Below are 20,858 nucleotides of genomic sequence, written 5' to 3' on the forward strand. Positions count from 1 at the left end.
TTTACAACTAGAAACCATTCATTTTATTAACACAATATACAACACTGTAATCCAGAACAAAAAATATCTATATAAATAGGAAACATTGCATTCATGCACTAGTCACAAAATGACATACGGATACATCAAAAGATGAGACCTTCTGTTTTTTGATTCATAGACAAAGGGGCATAATTCCTACCTAATTTCAAAACATGAGACTGTCCATAAATGATGATCAGAAGGCAATCCAAAGCAGGAGTTTGTCCATGAAGACTGTACCCGCCCACGTGTGACACCCCCACGTTAGTCCTGTTAACACAGACCGTACAGACAGACATTCGGGATGGGGGGAGCAGTGGGGCACTGGCTCTTCGCAGTGTATCGAGCGTGTCCTCTCCTCATTTCTTTAGGGACATCTTCCGGAGACCCTTCATCCGGTACAGCAGGCCGTTGATAAAGTCCTAAGAGATAGATGGTCTTGTTTAAGTCACAGAGCTGGGTGCTCACACAACCGGGTGCCCTCAGACCGTCCCACTTCTGAGACGTAACACGAGTCAACCAGGCGCCTAAAGTCTCTAATCAACCACGACGTCATTGTTATTGTTCTCTGTTATGTATTATGCAACTGTGCATCTATTGCCTAATTATGGATCCACTGCATTCTCATGGAGCACTATTGTTACCCTATTTATGGAGGAACTGGCTGTAAAAATGGGCATGCACTGGGCTAGATAACTGTAGCAGGGTAATTTATTATTAAATATTAATCATTATTAAATGGTAATTATGATTAGCACCATATTTATCCAGCTGTGCTGTATTGTAATGTCCTGGTAGACACAAAATTGGGTTCGATTGGTGTTTTTTTTCTGTTTGGAGCTGTTTGTTGTGAGTAATACATACTCCTACTGGGAGTCTTTTGAGTATTCTTAGTCCTCAGTGCTCTGCTTCATAGCTAGCTTATTTGCTAGCTATGAAGGCGTCCGCTTGATGGCTTACCTCCTTCGGCTTGCCACATTCTTGTAGGAGCTCCTGTGAATGGAGAAACGTGTTAAAAGTGTGTCCCATGACAGAGCGAGGCACTGCCCCCTTACTGCATCTTGGAAGTCTTGCGCAACGCAAAGCAGATCAGATCAGTGAAGGGCGACGGGAGCAATCAGCCCACCCCCCGTGCCGCGTGTTCCCGTACGCAAGCAAAGTCGCAGCTGGCAGCCGTCCTGAAGCACTCCCGATACGACGGGTTTCGACAAGCAAGCCAGAGACTCGGCTCGGGTGTAGACTGGCAACTCACGTGCAGCTTCGATCTCTGCTGCGCGTCGGGGAGGTCCAGCAGCTCATCTATGTCGATTTCCAGCTCTGGAATTTCCTCCTCCTGTCCCGGGCATAACGGGAATCGGTGGAAGAAAACAAAGAAAAATAAATTGAGATACAGTGGCGGCATTGTGTGACTCACGGATACACTGGGCCTATTGATCCATGGCCTGATCTAAGGTCTGCTTGCCTAAGCGGATTTCAGTGGCAGCACACGTGTGTGTATCTACCCCCGCTGAGTGTGTGTCAGCCCTGTAATTGTAGCCGATAAGGACGCCGTGCGATCGCCAGTTACGCCCCACACACAGCCTTGTATCACTGGCGGGAAAATAAACAAACAAATGAAATATGGGACTTCCCCCATAAACAGTCCTCCCACTAACGCAGCAATGTCTCTCAGAGTAGTTAAGAGAAGCAGCCCTTGGTGCCGGGGGGGCGGAGCCTGGAGAAGTGGGCCTGGCACTGTGTGGTAAAGCTGGCAGTGCGTGGAATGGGGGTCCAGGGCTAGAGCTCTGGTACAGCTCTCATCCATAAATAGAAAATAGACTCCGCCCCAGAATGACATCGGGGCAAAGAAAACTGTCCGCTGCCTGCTCTGCTTGGGGTCGGCCAGTGTGAGGCCACGCAGCTACAGGGCAGTCGGTGATGACAGACCTCTGGACCTGTTCTCAGCTTGTGCTGCCACTTCCTGTCAGGTGGGTGTTGCAGGAGACCCATGTGAATGTTTGTGGTGATCAGTTTCCCATGAGAAGGGTAGTGTGAAAGCATGATCACTTAGCAGTTGGGTTAGACTTTCCTGCCCCATCCTCCCCCAATCCCAGTTTTGCGTCTTAGTGCTGGGATACCACACAGTCTCTTCATTTTCATTTGCCTATTCTTTACTTGTTAATATTGTCTGTTAAGATACTAACAGTTTAAAGGCTCTGTTCACTTAATAAGCGGGAACCCCCGCAGAAGATCTGGAGGCCCATGTGTGTGATTATACAGCAGAGCCAAAACGATGACCAGATTCACAGTAAGGAAACCGAGTATTAACAACCCAAGACACAACCGAAAGAGGAATATAAAAGCACTCTGTCATGCCATCGACGCCACTGCAAAGGTGACCTGGAAAGAGCCCTGTTAGTAGAAATGATCTGTCGTTGGCAGGGGTTCCCTGAATGAGGAAGCGTATCCGTGGCAACGCACCACCAGCATACCCGTATGTTTGATTGGGGTGCAGTGAAAAATGTAGCACATTTTCAGATACACAACAACATTCATGTCTTGGCTTGTTCAGAGAAAATCCGTGCAGGAATTCCTTCATAAGGATGAGCCCTGCTTTCCAAATCTCAAAACCTTTCCAGGTAATCAGCAGGAGATGAAAGTACCTGTTTATGGTATTTACTTTACATGTGAACATGTCTATATCATTGACTTCTTATTGACCTACTTCAAGCATGACTGTGTGCTGTCAATAACAGGTGAAATGAGTAATGCCCTGACTAAACACTAGAGACCGCCTTACCCGGAAGTCATCTTTGATTTGGAAATCAGCCAACAGTGATTCGCTCAAGGGCCCTATTGCTAATAAGATTTCCTTTTACCTCTAAGAGCCATTGGCCATATAACTGTTTAAACAGCAAATACCTGAAGGTCGCAGTTCAAAAGTCACATTCCTAATGAACGCACATAGAGTCCCACATAGACTGCTTAAGTGAAATGCATTGTGGGGAGGATGCTGGCTATTGCTCTGTCACATGCTGCCACAATCGCACTCTGTACTCTGTACAGTACACATCAGCTGACCAAATCGCAGCATGTGTTTCTTTGCCTGCCCTTGCTTCAGGGACTTATCTGCTGAGGCTAGTGTTGTTCCTCTCTGTGTGGTCCAGCACATCCTTTGGGGAATGCTGCATGTGTTCACGGAAGGCTATAACCCCAGCAAGAGCCACGAGTGAGGCCCCAGCCAACACAAGTATAAATTAGAGATGTCGTTGAATAATTGAGCACCCAACACAGGGAGCTTGCTGTAAATGCTTCCGCACAGCAAGGCGGGTGTGCCCACGGTGTGACCTATCCCACAATGCAATGCAAGCAGAAGCCCCCCTCGCACAATGCCAGCCTTTATTCCGGAGCCAGTCACGTCACCTTTTTCTTTGTTTTTGACCTTCCTCTGCTTTCACATGGAAGCACATGCTGGAACTGGAGACTTGCTTACAGACAGGAGCTCCACTGAGATCGGTTATGTGCAACGTGTATGTCTAAGCCAGCCACCCTGTGCTGCCTCCCATCAGCAGAGTTGGGTTTGACCAACAGAAGGGAAGAGCTTGGTTTCATTGCTATCGATCTCTTTGCATTTCTCAAATACCTCTGTGTTCCCCAGTTGCTATGCAGGTGAATTTGCCTTTTTGAGCATAGAAAGCAATTGTCATCGCTGGCACACCACAAAAAAAAATGTCCTCTGCATTTAATTCACATATGACATAGTAGTAGGCTGCTAGTTCAGTGCCTGGGGAGCAGTACCTTCCTCAGGATGCCTGAGTGGTACCTTGCTGGCCTATTAGACTACCACTGTGAGCTCATAGCCAAAGGCTGCAGTTTGGAAGCAAGAGAAGCAGGAGAGCAAAAATAGAGCCGATGGAATTATTTTGGTATCTAAGTTACATTTAAGGCATCAATGAACACTATTGTTTTTACTTGCATCTCTTTATTTCTACAATCGGATGCGAATGTGTTCTCTTTTGTGCTCAGGGTTTACTGCCGTTTCTTTATAGTGATGCACCAGTTTGCACCGATACCAGTATATATTTTTCTCTAATATTGCTGGTGCCTGTGGCCAACCTTGCCGGTGCCGATTAGCGGAATAACGGCACATTATTTTCTATTCTGTGGAAAAATGAAAGATCGATCTGCCGACCAAATTTAAAAATTAATTCTGAACATGTTGCAGGACGCATAAATATAATATATTATAATACAATATAAAATTCAAATTCAAGAAACTTTATTTGTCCCCCGAGGGGCAATTTAAAAGGCATAGAGAAGCAGCGCACACACGTATCTGTAACATTTGATACAACAGATGACACACAATGAACTATGACCAATAATAAATTACTTTAAATACAGAGGCAATATGCTATGTCCCATATTTTTGGACCTTGTGATTAACCCCACCACTCTCCCCACCAGTAACTAACAAAACGACTCCTTCACCCTCCATCATTTTGGACGGGTGGTGTAGTTTCATCACATATGAAATTACGTTGGAAGTTTAACATAGAACGTTTTGTGTCCCCTATGCTTATTTAGCATAACGGTCACAGTTCTCGTTGTGTGTTGCATTTCCTTCTGTGTGGACAATGTGATCCCTGAGAAGCCTCTTAAGCTGTACCCAGACAGTAAACCCAAACAGTAAAGCAAAATCACTGAGGGTGTCGCTGTACGGGAACAGGCGTGCAATTATGGAGGACAACTGTTTAGAACTGGATAAACTGAAAAAGGAAGTGACTTTATAAAGAAAAATTAGAGAGCACTTGGGAAGAATAATTTAGGCTCTGCATGGAAGGGTCTGAAAACCATTATTGGTGCGAAGGACGAAAGGAACTCTAAGAGTGTGCTTGAGGGTTTTAGATGCGACAGACTGTTTTCAGAAGAGCTCAATAAGTGTGATTTGAGGTTTGATACACTAGAGTAGAAAGCCTATCTAGGTGATAGCGTCCCTGCCCCTTTTGATTCGCACGCTGTGATTAATACATTCAGGAACTCCAAAGCTAAGAGTCCTGGACTTGGCAATATAGGGGGTCGCCTGCTTATATCCTGTGCTGAGCGCTAGCACCACATGCTATCAGCAGCTAAGGCCTGCAGCTGGGCTAGTGCCATACCATTTCAGTGGCTAGGGGCCGAATCCAGCCATCTGCAAATACATCATTCGCCAGTAAATAATGCAGTTAGCCACTGAAACAGATGGAGTCCAGAGGCAGAGTCTTGCAAATTTTCACAGTGAATGCTAAGGCGTCTAGGATGCAAACATGACTAAGCACCGTATTACAATAGCGACTGAATTAGCTCTCTGCTGCTTCATAAGCAAACCTGAAAGGTTCGTATGAGTACGGCTCTGATAGTCCCCGGTAGGGGCTGATATATCCAGGGCCGGCTCTACCTTATCAGGGGCTAAGCTTTACTAGGGAGCCCCTCTTAAAAAAATGATCATTTCACTTCCTCTGCAGCACAGGTAATTTGGGGCCCTAAGCAGCTGCCTGTTCTGCTGAAAGCTGGAGCCAGCTCTACATATTTCAGTCCAGCCTTCAGCTACATGGCCCTCCTCTTCCTCAGAAACGATTTGTTGTGCAGTGCGGTTTCCGTGACTTGCCTGGGGCACACCCCAAACAATGTGATGCATGGTCTGGATCTGACATATGAGGACAAGGGGCACTTGGAGGAAATGGGGGGGGGGGGCAAGCAAGCATCTTGAAGCCAATCAAACATAATCCTTCTATAAGCTCCCCCTGTGAAGAGGAGAGAGGCAAATCTTTCAAGTTATTAATCCCTGTGATGGTGCCGGCTGCTCCAGAGCAAAATCGATTGGCTCCCTGTCCAGAACATTGATACCATATATGGGATGGGAGGCGGGACCAAGATGCCCTCGTGGAGGGATGTTTTATTAAAATCTATCATATCCCTCTTAGGCAGAGAAATACAGACAGGAATGACTGGCGCTACGTCCAGCACACCGACCACGAGAGTAAACAAAACAAACTGTCCATGAAGACCTTAGTAACAGCAGCACCGTAACTGTATCCTGGGAGTCGGTATCATTTTCATAAACATGAATAGCTGGAATGAACATTTGTAGCTGCAAAAAGCAAAACTGATGCTCTCTTTCACCGCTGATAATAGAGAATGTCGAATCAGGTATGGCTTTAGATGCGAATGATCATAAATATCACACGCTGGTCCCCTAGTCCTGTGATTATCATGTACGGTAGAGACACCGCCAGAGAGTTCTCTCACAGCAGTCTGGAAGCCTTCCTCTCCACCTACACGCAGCGCAGCATGTCCACGCACCAAGCACCACACACCCCCCCCCACCTCTCCGTCACTGGACTCCTTCACACTTTGACATATTGACATAGGGGACCGGCCAGCGGCTTCTCCTATAGCACCCCCCCCCCACCCGCTCGCTTGCTCGATGGCCCAGTCCTGCTCACCTCACAGTCGTAGAGCAGGTGCAACTGCCCGTCGATCCACTCCTCGATATCCAGCCGTCTCTGCAGGTCCTTGCGATTGTACTTCACCGTCAGCTTGCCCAGCTTGCGGTGCGGGGGCTCCTCTTCTTCTTTGTCCGTGGTCTGGAACACCACCCTAGGCTGGGCGCTCGGTTCCGACGCCATGCCTGCCGCGGCCTCCTGGAAACAGCTGAGGGAACTCTGTGCACTCTCTCTCTCGCTCTCTCTCTCACTCTCTCTCTCTCTCGCCTCTCTCGTTCCCTCCCTCACTCACTTGCTCCTTATCCTCAGTGGAGGATGGTAATAAAAGACGCCTGTGTGTGTGTATGTGTGTGTGTGTGCTTTTTGGTGCCTGCTTGCTCTGTATCAGGGAGATAGAGGGGAAGGGAGGGAAAGATGCAGGAGGAGATAAGCAAGGGACTCATAAACACAGCTGAAAGGGTGAAAGTGCACGCCGTTGGCCAATAACATCCACTGAGAGAGTTGGGCAACCTGTTAAAAAAAAAAAAAGCATCTTTTCTCTTGTCCATGCCTGGCTCTGGAGAGCTAGCATGGCTCATTGTCCTACACTGAGGAAACACGTGCAGCGAAATGATTAGATCACTCATTTGTCAGGTTGCATCTCAGGCCGGATGATAAGATGCATTTCAAGCATGCTAAACTAACTTTAAAGATGAGCTGAACAAATTAGAGAGGCTGTATTTAAAAAATTAAATAGAGCGTATCTTTAATTGAACCCACACTCAGCGTACAACAGCTTATCATCCAAATCCAGAGGGAAACCCTGTGCTTCCTTCCTGTGAGGCTAATCGAGAGGCTGGGAGCAACAATGAAAACATATCAAGTTTTTAATTTAGCTGAGATGAGAGCTAAGCACAAGCAAAGCTGGAGAAAGCTTCTCATTAGTCTCACTTCCTGACCAATTTTTCCGGTCTTAATGTTTTTTTTTTATTATTAAGTTTTAATGTGATGGCAGGTGGGCTGTGGAGAGGGTAATGGACCCTTTTAGACTCTGCCTGTCATGAAACTTGACACCAGCTACACACTCTGCCAATGGGAGGAAGAGAGAAGAAGCGCTTTCTGCAGCCGTGGCTCACCAGCTGCCAGGGAGAAACCTGCAAAATCCGAGTTGGCTTCACAAAGAGGATGCGGTGACTGTCCTGCCGGTATGGTGCCGTCTGGGCACAAAGGCCACCCGCCCTTCCCTGGACGACCATTTAAGTAGAACTCCCATGGCTGTTAATAAAGACAGCACAGAGCAGTTCCTGTCTCCGGGCAGAACCCTTCAGGTAGTGGGTAGCTCAGTGGGTTCATGCTCTATGCTTGTATCCAGAGGGCTGTGGGTTCAAATCCCCTGGCTGGTAGAGTAATCATGTCGCCATCAGACCCTTGGGTTAGACCTGTAGCTCCAACTGCTTTAGGGGTTCTGAATGCGGGCTGTCCATCCTTTAAGACCCCAAAACTTATGGGATATGCAAAAACTACTTAGGTTCCCCCATGGGGACAAATGAGGTACCAGTTTTCTATTCCATGGTATTACTTTGGTTCCACTAATAACCAGGACATATCAAAGGTTTCTGTATCCTCTACAATCACCGTTATTTCAAACATCGATATTATTTTCAGAACAGTCAGTAAATGATGGTCTAGCATTTAGATAAGCTGTTTGGTACAGTGCGTATTATTAGCACAAGCAGGCAATGACTCTACTTCAGTTTCAGGTGTTACTGTATGAAGGCTGGTGTCACAGCGGCCTTTCGTGATGACGAGCGTTGGAATCCAAGAGCTGATGGGAGAGGAAGTGGAGGAAAGCAGAGAGAAGAGAGCGTCACTCAGGCATCTTCAGGGAAGTCCGCCTTCACCTTTCGCTCCATTTAGCTGTATCATCTGCACCAAAATTCCCTTGATAAGTGTGAGTGATATCATCATGGTTAAACACTTCATAACAAACGCTATCATTTGTTCCACACAAATTGCTGCCGTGCTGTTTAGGTTCATGTTACAGCGTGGTGAATGATAGATGAGATGTATGGAGGATGGCGTTGGCTGTGTAATCATCGTTTAAGCGGGGGAGGGATATCCTCTTGAAAAGCCAGTAGGCCTCTGTGTTTTTTCTCCAGGCAGGTCACGCACCCCAGTGGACAAATTGCTTGGCCAGAGTGGTCACTCCCTCAAGTCAAACCATCAATGGGCACAGGGGGGTGGCCCAGCCCCAGGGTTTCCACAGATCCCCTTACAAACAAAAATAAACACTACCCTTTTCGCCCTGTTTTGCCAGGCTGCATCAGTCAAGCGTAGACCCGCATATCGGTCCCGTCTGTTACAAATGCTGAATTATTCAGCGCCTTGGTGGTTCAACTTTCCACAGAGGGCAACCTCACGGCCAGCAGTAGCCTGAGAGACCGGCCGTGACTTGCCAACAAGGACACGCCCCTTCCTGTCCTGTCGCGCCTGTCACTTCTGGTTCCTCTCCCATTCAGTTAGAGCCTCACTAATAATCTCATTGAGACTTTGAAATCCCGCTGTCAGTGATAATGAGTATTACAGGCTAACACCAAAGGCCATATACAGAGGTGGCTTAAGCTGGAGACTGACTGTGATCTCACAATAAACACTTACTCTAGACCTCTGAGTACTTACTGCTCTCACCAGTTTACTGTAGCCTGTGGGCAGATATCTCCAGTTCAACCAGTATGCTTGCAGTTACAAGTTACTAAAGCTCTGATGGCAGCGCTCACTGAAAGCACACCCCTTTTAATCTGTCCTTGAGTCACAGCAAAGCAGAAAGGAATTAGTCATAAATTTATGTTAATACTGAAAACTATTAGGAGTGTATCCATACTGTAGTTATTCACCCATTAGATTAGATTATATTAGATTAGGCAAACTTTATTGATCCCAGGGGCAAGTCTTGCGTATACAGAAGCAAGATCACAGACGAACATACATTTTGTGCAAAGCAGACAAGTTGCAAAGACAGCACACATCCCAGACCCGGTAGAGCGGAAGGAACCTCATTCAGTCAGAGAGACCATTTTAATTGGATTGTTCTCCATTTGCCAAAATAATAACCCTCTGCCCCTTATGGTTCTTCTTTAATAGGAACCAGCTTAATTTTTGTAATTATTCACAAAAAGTGATGTATTCACTTCCTAGTATGAGAAACAGAGCAGTGATCACGGGTTTTATTTTTGTTCTTTAAAAAAATTACTTAAGATGATTTAGCATGTAGTCTGACTGTGTTGCCCTAGACCCCACAAAATAATAATTGCCTCTGTCTAATAGGTAGTGTAATACATCAGACTGCGGAGGGCTGGGGTGCCATTCGGTGGTTTTCTGAGTACATAGCACTTCTTGTTCTCCTGTACAGAATCTCTATATATCAGCTAGTTTCATTAATAAAAGCCCTTTGTTCTGGACTTCACCAAAGTCCTGACTTTCTGTTGGGGCCTGTCTGTGGTGAGTCCCACAAAGACTCTGAGAAAATATTATCGGTATCTTGACATAGTTTCACTTCCCTGAAGCTGTATGACTCATATTGTGAATCATTCTCCTACAATGCATTTAAATATAAGTTACATAGTAAGTCACATTCAGTATAAACAAACAGAAATACATGTGCACATTTGAACACATAATCTCACAACAAAGACTGCAGTGGAAAGTAAGTCTTTGTTGGGAATGATCAAGCTGCTAGTTAATCTTCATCTATGCAATGTGTTCTTGCTTAACTAGGGGGTGTAAATAGTTTTTACCTTACTGGCAGATCATTTTACAGTTTGAAATTACAGTAAATATAAAAGATGAGAAAAGCTTTAAAGCGAATTATTTATTTTTAATCATAATCACACTTAGCACCATGTATCGTCACAGTCTTTATCATTATGGCCATTTTAAAAACAAGTAGCCTTTTTGTATACAAAGAAAAATAATGTCACTATTATGTCTTGCATGAGCTATAGAGTAAAAATGTGAAAAGACTATCCTGCACATCACACAAGGTGATGATGACTGTTAGTAAGGGGTTTTATCATTATGGCCTCTTGTCTGCCTCATAGATAAATAGGTCGGCTTCCACCAGATCTTCAGTCACATACACCGGCTTGTTTTTAGCCAAGAGCTAGCAAGTTTTACGATTACTTTACTCAGTTTATTAAGTCTTACTTTGCTAAAGTTTTTTTTTTTTGATAATGCCTGTGGGTGCAGCTAGTTTGACTTAACAGCCTTACTGCATCAATGAGTGCCACAGGATATACAATACCTACAGTAATACAGGTTAGTCTGCCTCGGTGCAGCCATCTCACCTGAGGGACTGGACCCCCATTATGCAGTCGAATTTTATTTGATACAGGTGACCGAATGCCATCTGCTGGTAAGCACACGCAGTTATTCAACGAAAGTATTACCCCCACAGGGCTGCTATCCCAAGACATTAGGCATCTGGGTATATTTGGCAAGCAAACGTGGCCCCCAGCGTGGCCGCTGGCATGGCTGTGGCAGAACCTACCACACTTCTGTTGCCTTGGAAACGGAATGCACGGCGAGGGCAACTGTAATATTCAGCTCTTTGCTTGAGATGTTTGCCGAATATCGGTTGATGAAATTAATAAGATACTAGATGCTGATCCTAGACCAGTGCCTCAGATGGTGACTTAACGCCAATAAAACGTCGATATTAACTTTTAAGCATTCTAGGTATAAAAGTGGTCTACTTGAATATATGACGATCCACGATTATATTGGGTCGCGCCAATGCATATCTTACGGCTGTTATTTCGTGAATAGCGGTACAATGATGTGTGCATATAACTGCATATATTAATACGTTACTGCAACAGGTGTTCTTTGCGTATCATTATTTTAAAAAGGCACAACCTGGTGTTACAGGAGCAGGGCAGGAAATCCATATCCAGCCGTAAAAACCTGAGACCTCCGGAAATCTGACGCAGCCTCATTACTAAGCATTTACAAGACATCACCCTAAACAGGTTCTGATTATAGCAACTGTTGGCAGTGGCTCTGGCTAGTGGTCATGCATCAGTGGCAGGTGACTCAACCGTCCAACACCCTGCCCCCACTGCGGACTCTTCCACTTCCTGAGTTTTACAGGTAGCTGCAGGAGGAGGAGACACACCTGAAAACAAGCGAATGGTTAAACTCCGGGAAACGAGGCAATAACTTTGCTATGTACAGATATTGAGTAATATTTCTTGGTTTCAAGAAACCGTGGACTAGACGTGTGGGATATTACAAAAGGGAAACAAAACCAGTTTGACTTCTTTTTTCCCTTTAACAATTCAGCTATAGGGCATAAAGACCGTCAGCGACAAGGTAGGACCTGTGTTCTGGTATTTGTTTTAAATGTATTTATATAGTCATGTTATACGAACGTTCTATGGTAAAGTTACAATCGATTTGAAATATTATAACTCACTGGCAGCATTAACTGGACTAAAATGTAACTCTTACCGTTTTATTTCAGCCGCCGAGGTACCTTGGGTCTGATCGTGGACGATCGTTGTCTTCAGGATGATCCCTTCCCAGGTCGGGCTGCTGTGCAGCGTCCTGCTGCTGCTGCGATCGCCGAGTCTGCGGGCCGACACCTTCGGGGAGCAGTGTCTGGATACCTTTCAGAAGGGGGAGGAGGACTTCGTGCTGGACACGGACCTTTCGGTGAAGGAGGGGGCCACCTTTATCGCCTCTCCGACCGTGACCCACGCCAAGGACTGCGTGCGCTCCTGCTGCAGGGACCCCCGCTGTAGCCTGGCCCTGATGGAGGACGAGGCGGACGAGGGCATGATCAAAGCTTGCTTTCTCTTCGATTGCGTTTACAAGCAGACGTACGTCTGCAAGATGGCCAAGAAGAAGGGCTTCAGCAACTATATTTTGAAGACCGTTTTCGACGAGTACCTCAAGGGCCCTTCTGGTTCCCGTAAGAAATCATTATTTTTCTGGTATATCAAATACAGTGTACGGTGTCAGGGCTGGCAGCTCTCACGCATCTGGCGTGACACTCACGGTTTCAGACTGTCACGCAAGAAATCTCACAGCAAATCTATATTATTCCATTATAAACCTAAAATTGGCTACAGCAAAAGCGTTTGGGTAGTTTGTAAACCACATTTACCGCAACTGTGCATTGTTTACCTGTGGCTGTACTGAAAAATAAGCCACATACGACTGATTAGTAACTGACGTCATTTATATTCACGACGGACACACAACTGAAACCTAAAACCACACCGGAATATTATTATGTATGGAGAAGCAAAGGCACAGAGTTTTTAATTATTCACAAACATCAGCCTCTTAAATGAGTAAATGATGTGGAGATAACTCCTTCAAAGTCCAAACATGATTACGCTTGTCTGTTCAACATGAATTTTGTGTGACGCTCCATAGATGACGATTGCCAATCGTGAAACTATCTGAACGGCGGCTCGTGTTCGGACACGTCCTGCTCCGGCGGCCGCTCATCCTGCACCTTCCTTTCGCTTTAAGTCATTCACGCTCTTGTTTGAAGCTTCCGCTGTTTATCGGGCCGTTTCAGAGTAAAACTCTAACAGGCTACACTCTTGGGCCCTGTATGATGCCAGGTTCACGATTAGCGTTAGTCCTTCTTGATCTGCTCCATTGCACACGCAAGGCACGTGGACATGGCGGGGAGCCGACACTCACGCATCCGGCGTGACACTCAGGCTTTCAGAATTACACGCAGGAAATCAGTTATAAACTTAAAATTAGCTACATCAAAAGCCTTGGGGTAGTTTGAAAATCTTACAAACTATTTACAAGGTAATAAAACTCTTACATACATACAGACTTGTCTCGAATTGAAAACATCTGTTATTCCTTTTTAAAATGACACATATGTAATCATATCAAAGTTTATAATTTTTTTCTCTACTTACCTGTTAATGGCCGTATTCTGTGTTCCTGGTGAGTCTTGAGTCATTTTGGAGACTCAAAAGTAGTGAATTGCTGTCCGTTGATGTCAGGTGATCTTCTGAACTAGGTCCTTAACATCCTCTCACAGAGCAAGACAAACCCCCGGTTGCCAGGGTGGGTCCGGATAAAGTGGTGCAGCCTAATGAAGACGTGCTTCTGCAGGGGTTTGAGAGCATCGATGATCATAAGATCGAGATCTATGAATGGACCCTCGTTTCTGGTGACTCCTCTGTGGTCATGGAGGTAAAAGGAGTTTCTGTGATTTCCGATCCACACTGCTTTCAATTACAATTACACCTGTGTTGGGGTACTTAGCTGTGGTACTTAGTTTTGTGTTTATGAGGATTCAAGGACTCTGCTCTTAGGATAAAGGTAGTATGTTTTGTTTTTATTTTAGATTTTTTTCTGTAATGCTCTCGGTTTTTAATGTACATTCCTGATCCAGACCTCATATTTATGTCTTTGGCCATGTCAGAAAATGATGCCAGATCAAGTCATGGTCTCCAATCTCTCGCCTGGTGTCTACAAGTTCCAACTAATGGTCACTGACTCGGCAGGCCAGTCCAGCAAGGCGGTGGTCACAGTCCTGGTCCTCACCGCATCGCAGTCAGAGAGTAAGTGTGGGGTTCAGCGAAGGCCGGATCTAGCTATAAGGCGGTAGCTTACAGCCCCCAAATGACTTGCATCATGAAGAGAAACAATCATCAATTTTCACAAGTAAAGCTTTGCCTAGTGCCCCTGGGAGGCATCTACAGAATTCTGGAGAAGCTTTTCTGTGAGATCCAGAGTGCTGCATGTTTCGTTCTTAACCGCACAGAAGGAAACTTTCCTGATCAGCATTAAGGTTCCTCTTTGTCTTTTTGCTGGCTTTACACCATCCTTTGTCTATTTTAGGAGAAATTATGAAATTCCCCATCTCCACAAACATTTGGTTGTGTTTTTATGCTTTAATGCACATTTTCAGATCACGTGGACTCTTGGTCTAGGACTGGGACTGGGACTGGGACTATTGTACCCATGTGATGATAGCAAGGAAAGTCTGACTAGGCTGCTTATGGGCTTGAACTGTTTACAAAACACACAGACATAGTTTCTGCTTGTAGCATTCAGTCTGTGCTTTCCGTGCGAATCGGCAGCCTGTCCTGGACGTTTGAAACATTCATCTCCACGGTTCCGTGTCATTTTTCCCGGTGGTGAATTTTAAAGGCCTTTGATATTCGTCCGTTAGATACGAAAGGGTGGGACATGTAGGAATGAACCATGTGATGATTTCATGCTTTTGAATGAATGCACAAATTGGGAATCAGAAAAAAAGCCCTGCAGGACCATTTCCGCTGTTACGCTTCGGTGCGTGTGTATGTGTGTGTAAGTAATATTGCGTTTTCCTCTATATTCCTGTGCTCTAACATGGTGTACCGCACATTCAGCTATGTGAGATGTACAGGTGTGAAATTGAAAGTGACAGCTATATGCATTTAATGCATGTATCCACTGAATGATATGGGAAGTTGCGTAATTGGTTCTTGGCATTTGAGTCACTGGCACGGCATTATGTGATACGGGACCTGTTTTGTAAAGAGTGCCTTATTCAGGTCAGCTTACCTTTGTATTTCTCTGGAATTTGCCTGTTAAAACGAGTTCCTTGAGTTACCTCTGGGAAAGAAGTTCCCGCTGTCTAGTGCTGGATTTGTACACTCGTAAATGGCTTTGAGGTTCTTTGTTAGAGTTAGCTTTTATTCATGCCCAAGATGAGGAGGATTATTCAGTGCTTGGTTTAGGAAGTGCTGCTGCATTTTTGTTATGGTTTAATTATTTGCACCTTCAGCAGTGTGACTGTCTCCGGTTGCCAATGATTGTCGGCGCTCTTTACGTGACCGTGTCTGGGCGTGACCCAGGAGAGCGTTTGTGCTCCATCAAGGTTATTGTGACAAACTGATATCAGGTTTGCTTGTATGGAGATGTGATCTGGTTTCCCCACGAAAGGCTGCCAAAACAGGAAGTGACGATGTCGCATCCCCCTACCACCTCCCCCCTGACCCCCCCCCCCCCCCCCCCAACACACACACTGGGAACTGGTTGGGCTAGTTAAAACACTGAGTTTTTGCATGTGTGGGAAGTGAATTCTGGATTGTTCTTGAAGTAGGAGGGTCCTTTCAGTGTGCGTGGCTTTGACGTGGCATGTTAGTGATTAATGTCCTTCTGTGGAATGCAGGTTTACGTCTGACATGTTGCTGAGTGTCATTGTTTGAGACAAGAGGCTCTGTGTCCCTGGTCTAAGGTGACAAGCCGAAATTGGGAAGAATTACAGAGTTTTTCATGTCTGTGGCTATTGTAAGTGAATGTGATTTTTACAGCAGGATTTTTAAGTGGCATAACCCTCCCCCTTTAATGGTAGTGTCATGTGACTGTTTATATTCACTGGTTTTATGTTATTGTATTAATGTGCCATTTAATCTGTATTGTCTGTTATAATTGACTTGTCCCACCCATTTAGCCGATGGGGACAGCCAGCACGTATTTGAACCGCCGCTCTCTTAGGACCGTAAATAGCGGCATACTTCTTGTCATAGTTTTCTCAAGTGTTGTGTTGAAGACGGGGGGGGAATACAGCCCCCCCCCCCCACCCTGGGAACTTGGAGTTGCCACACCACTCCAATTGTACACACAGGTTTTGTCCTCGGGCAGCGGAACAGCCCTTAGAAAAGCCCTGGACCTGAAACCGAATAGTGTGTCATCCCCGAGAGCTGAAAGGCCTCGTGAGTGGTGCGCTTTAAGCTCCTCCCCTTAGCCTTCCCACAAGGAGTCTCCTCATTGGTTAAAGGTGGAGAAATGCAACTTCCTAGTGACCCCACACATTTTTCTTACATATTTTAATTAGTTTAATTCACAGAGACTCTACAGGGTAGATAATTAGCCCTGACTTGTCATTAACTCTGGCTTGAGTCAGGTTAATTTTTAAAATTCCTTCGTTTCACCTGTAATAAATGGACACAGGGCTAAAGTTCCAGCTGAGAGTGTCGCCTTGTCTACCCTGAGCACTTACCCGCGCACATGTGCAGCCTGTCACACCCACCCTTCTGCTCATGATGTCATCACATCTCCGCCGCTGTCAGGTTTTTGACGCTGTGGGGGTGGGGTGGAGTGGAGGTGGAGTGGAGGTGCTCCTCAAGCTTCATTCCTCATGGGCTGCTTTGCCTGTTTCTTGGCTGCTCTTGTTCGGTGACTTTCTGATTCTGAAGCACTCTGGGTTACATAAAAATAAGAAATGGCAGCTGTGTCATAAGGGGCGTGGCGACCATAAATCTCTAATGATTATTACCTGTATTAGCATATTTTTAGCCCTCTGTGTTTATTTCCTGGCTGTACATTGTGCTACTTCTCATCAAGAGCAGCAAGGGCCCTGTCCTGTTTCATTACTTAGTCCCACAAGGGGGCGTTGTGACCCAGAGAGACCTCAGATGGGATGAGCGTCCCTCCTTCTCGCTCTCCATGACCGTCCTATGTCCAGGCTCTCCGGGTCGTTGTTCTTTCAGCTATTTAAGTATCCTCTTCCCTCCCCCACCCCCCCCCCCCCCCCCCCCCAGATCACTGCCTGGTGCCAAAGAAGATAGGCCCCTGCCGTGGTGCTTTCCCACGGTGGCACTACAACGCGGCCTCAGAGGGTTGTGAACAGTTCGTGTTCGGCGGCTGCAAGGGAAACAACAACAATTACGTGTCTAAGAATGAGTGTGAAGATGCGTGCAAGGGCCAGTCAGGTAGGTGCAGCCCGCCTTCTGGGACTGAGCGCCTCAGGCTGCCATCTGATGCTCCACATTAACCGGCTTCCCCTGACCTCATCCCCCACAGTCATGCCCACCCATTCTAGCAGACGTGGTCACCAGCCTTCCAGTAAAGGTGAGACCCCAGCCTACCGTCTCAGATCGGCCTGAAGGTTACTGAGCTCCAATCGGCACTTGGGAGAAATTTGCCAGCAGTTACTGAGCAGATCACGCTAATATAATTTCTAATATTGTGTGAGAGTGTAAGAGTTTCATTTGGTGAATAAGGCCTATGAATCACATGTACGTGCTGAACACAGGCCTGCCTGTTTCTAAGAGGCAGGCCTCTTAGAAATGCCTAGGAAATGCTTCAGATTTGAAGGACGGACCTGCAGTTGGGATTCTTTATGCTCCAGCCTCACGTATGTGTGTGGGTTTGTATTTACCACATTATAACCTGGTTACTTATTTTATTTGCGGGGATATTTTTCCGGTCCCCACAAAATTTACCTCGGTTTCATAAAAATGCGTGAATGCAGTTAAGAAACTGAAATGGCCAACAATAGTTTATTTGTGGTTAAGATTAGGGATTGGTAGTGATTGTGGTTATGGCCATAGAAATGAATGGAGAGTTCCCACAATAACAGGAATATATGAACTGATTCTCAGGTGAGGTTTGTGGAAGCCCCTGCAGCCCCGACCAGTTCACTTGCAACAACGGATGCTGTCTGGATAAAGGTCAGGAATGCGACAAGGAGAAGCAGTGCAGCGATGGCTCTGACGAAGCTTTCTGTGACAACCGTGAGAGTCGCACCCTTGAAACGCCACCCTACCACACACGGACACACACACCTCTTTAATACCAGTTCGATGTGGAGCTATTTTGGCCTGCTGGACTAACCCGGCTAATGCTGAGCGATCCTAAGCTCTCCTATTATAAGGGGGGGATGTTCTGCATCTCAGTGTCTGCCAATCATTATGTGTCAATGTTCTTTCTTCGTTTCTTGTTAGAGTTCAATCCTGTTTTTCCACCTTTTTATTAGTTGAAGAAAACTTCGAAATTCTCCTGCACATTCCTATAGATGAAGTGAAAGGTGAGTTAGCAGTTCTGTGTCCCACCCTTTGTGCCCAAGTCTCCTTTATTAAACTTACTGACTTTTGTCCCCTTGCGTTTTAACACAGTGCGTTGCACAGATCCGCCTAAAACAGGACCCTGCCGGCATAGTTTTACCCTGTGGTACTATGACCCTCTGATCCAGAAGTGCTTCCCCTTCAACTATGGTGGCTGTGATGGGAACAGCAACCGTTTTGATGTTGAGAAAACGTGCATGAACACCTGTCGAGACATATCGGGTAAGATCTGCTGTGGATAACTTGCAGGCACTAATGATGTCCGTCGACTTCTGATGTCTTGCCTTCAGTAATCTAGCAGTTAGTATTACTTAAGTCTTAACTGTTAAGGTCGAAGTATTAGAGGTGACACAAAGCAGTATTAAAGAGCTGTGTGTCTGTACAGAAAAAGACGTCTATGCAAGAGGAACCTTTGAATACCAGGAGTCACAAACAACCCAAGCAGGTAATGTTGTTTCGCTGCATCAGCTCTGCACTGAGCTGAATCCTCTGTTCACAGAGGAACTTCGTCTCCCTCACAGTGTTTCATTATGAAGGTAATGCATGTATATCTGTCTCTCCCCTGACCTGCTCTTGGTCGCCCCCTTCAGGTGGCATTGCTATAGCTGTGCTGCTGGGCGTAGCCATCCTAATCCTGCTGGCCATCTTGGGCTACTGCGTCATGAAAGGCAAGAGGGATCAGGCAACGCGGCACCAGCGGGTGGCTGTCAATGGCACCCATACATTAGCCACCGAGGACATGGAGCGCCTGGTCTATAACACCACTACCAAGCCCATCTGACCTCTGTGCACGTTCCCTCCCACCTACCTGCCCTGCCTCTGCTTTTGGGAGAGTGGTTGAGATACGGAGCTATTTTTCCCGCAAAGTTGTGTACCACAGTGCAAACATGCAGTCCTGCTGGTGCAACGGCTCACCGTGGCTGTGGCCATACGGCAGGTCTGAAGGACTTCCAAATATAAACCCGCAGCTCTTCTTAAAACACTGGTGATTTTGTCGGTTTTAATGAGCTTCCCCACAGGGGCCTTGATACTAAGGCCATTGGCTGTTCAGGAAAATGATTCTCAGGGCGAAGCCATCTTGTGACTAAAAATGTCAGATCCTGCTGTCCTGCTCCTCCCATTTGTTCAAGCATAAAAATGTGATTTTTGGTAACTCAAATGCAAACACCTCTTCCTAACCTCCAGTCCAGGAGGCTTTACCTGCCAGTAAATATTATTTTTAATTGTGTTTCCAAACTTTTGTACAGTTTCTGTTGCTGTGTGCTAAACCAGATGTAGAAAACACAATGTTTCTGCTATCCTGGGTTTCTTTGCTGAATGTTGCGTCTGTTTAGAGTCTCCAGCTTGTTCATGGCGGACAGAGGAACTTGAGTGTAAATGTCGGTGTATTTTATTTATTCAGGATCTGGTAAACTTTTGCAGGTATGCAGTGTTCCATCACTTATGTATATAGTTTTACTTCTCTATTTAGACATGGAAATTTGATTTTAAGTACCAAACAACAAAAACGAATAAAAAGTCATACAATGTATTTGATTCATTCCTTTACCTGCATTTTCTATAATTGGTTTCCCATCTTGCGTCGTGTGAAGGAAACATAAGCTCTGGGAAGCATGGAGGAGATTGTGTGGCCTAAATGAGAAACTTTGTGTTTGCATTGGGATTGGGATGCGTTAACCATTTACTGGTGATAGTGTAGTATATAATGTTTCATTTGTCCCAAGAGAATTTCCTCCATTTTTATAATGTCTGCATGCACTGGCCCACTTCCTGTTACCTGGAATCAGTATACACCGGTATGTCACAAAACTGGTCTTTTAAGTTATCAAGACATGGTATCTATGCTCTTCTTCATATAGGCTGTGGGAAACGAGACCGTTTTGAAAGAAACTTGCATCAGAAGCTAGTGAATTTCACTACCGAATTTCCACAAATGTTTGAAGATACTTTGCTTATTCACATACATGTAAAAATGACGATCCTGGGGAATGATAAAAGCCATATCGAATGAACTCGAATTTCAGTTAGAATAAACCCCCACTGCACGCACGCGGCGGGAGGACTTCGACATACAAAAATACGCAACATAGAAATATTTTATCGGGTTAGTTCTGCGTTTCACCAACAGGTGGCAGAATGGCACCACCATAAAGTTTCTAAAACACCTAAAGGTAGAACAATACCGGAAATGAATCTATGATAATGAGAAACGATTTTTTTTGTGCTATTTAGAAAAGAGTGAGGCATCCAGATTTCTGTGATGACTATGATTCTATGACGTTTTACCTGGCCGAATAACTCGCAATGACATAATTCGCATTAACATACTTACTAGCTGCATAAAAACAAATGAATGTCTTCTCAGTAGGAAGTATTCGAAAACATGAGCCTCGGTGGACAGTTTTGTGTTTAGATAATATTTACAGAATTAAAGTGATTAATTCGAAAATAATAAAATGTCAGCGTATCTTAGATCATGCTGCCTTTATATGGTGACTGATCTGTTTACGGGACACGG

General features: G+C 45.5%; 2 protein-coding genes and 1 long non-coding RNA gene across 3 annotated transcripts in view; 1 reads left to right on the top strand and 2 right to left on the bottom strand.

Annotated features, from left to right (window-relative positions):
- On the bottom strand, positions 1 to 12,107 carry ppp1r14d (protein phosphatase 1 regulatory inhibitor subunit 14D). Its single transcript, XM_048975551.1, has 5 exons — positions 11,973 to 12,107; positions 6,486 to 6,864; positions 1,274 to 1,354; positions 982 to 1,014; positions 1 to 443 (listed from the first exon to the last, which is right to left on the bottom strand). The coding sequence occupies exons 2-5, from the start codon at positions 6,666 to 6,668 to the stop codon at positions 381 to 383; spliced, it is 360 nt and encodes a 119-aa protein (XP_048831508.1). The 5' UTR covers positions 6,669 to 6,864; positions 11,973 to 12,107; the 3' UTR covers positions 1 to 380.
- On the top strand, positions 12,033 to 19,871 carry spint1a (serine peptidase inhibitor, Kunitz type 1 a). Its single transcript, XM_048975550.1, has 10 exons — positions 12,033 to 12,435; positions 13,540 to 13,694; positions 13,927 to 14,065; positions 17,036 to 17,206; positions 17,298 to 17,345; positions 17,879 to 18,010; positions 18,253 to 18,303; positions 18,392 to 18,562; positions 18,726 to 18,785; positions 18,931 to 19,871. The coding sequence occupies exons 1-10, from the start codon at positions 12,033 to 12,035 to the stop codon at positions 19,119 to 19,121; spliced, it is 1,521 nt and encodes a 506-aa protein (XP_048831507.1). The 3' UTR covers positions 19,122 to 19,871.
- Positions 16,092 to 20,858, bottom strand: part of LOC125708055 (uncharacterized) — a 12,842-nt gene continuing 8,075 nt past the window's right edge. Inside the window, exon 3 of the long non-coding RNA XR_007382409.1 lies at positions 16,092 to 16,694. This is a non-coding gene — a long non-coding RNA (uncharacterized LOC125708055). The remainder of the gene's footprint in view (positions 16,695 to 20,858) is intronic.

The sequence above is a fragment of the Brienomyrus brachyistius genome, chromosome 14 (assembly GCF_023856365.1).
Source record: "Brienomyrus brachyistius isolate T26 chromosome 14, BBRACH_0.4, whole genome shotgun sequence".
NCBI classification, from domain to species: Eukaryota; Metazoa; Chordata; class Actinopteri; order Osteoglossiformes; family Mormyridae; genus Brienomyrus; species Brienomyrus brachyistius.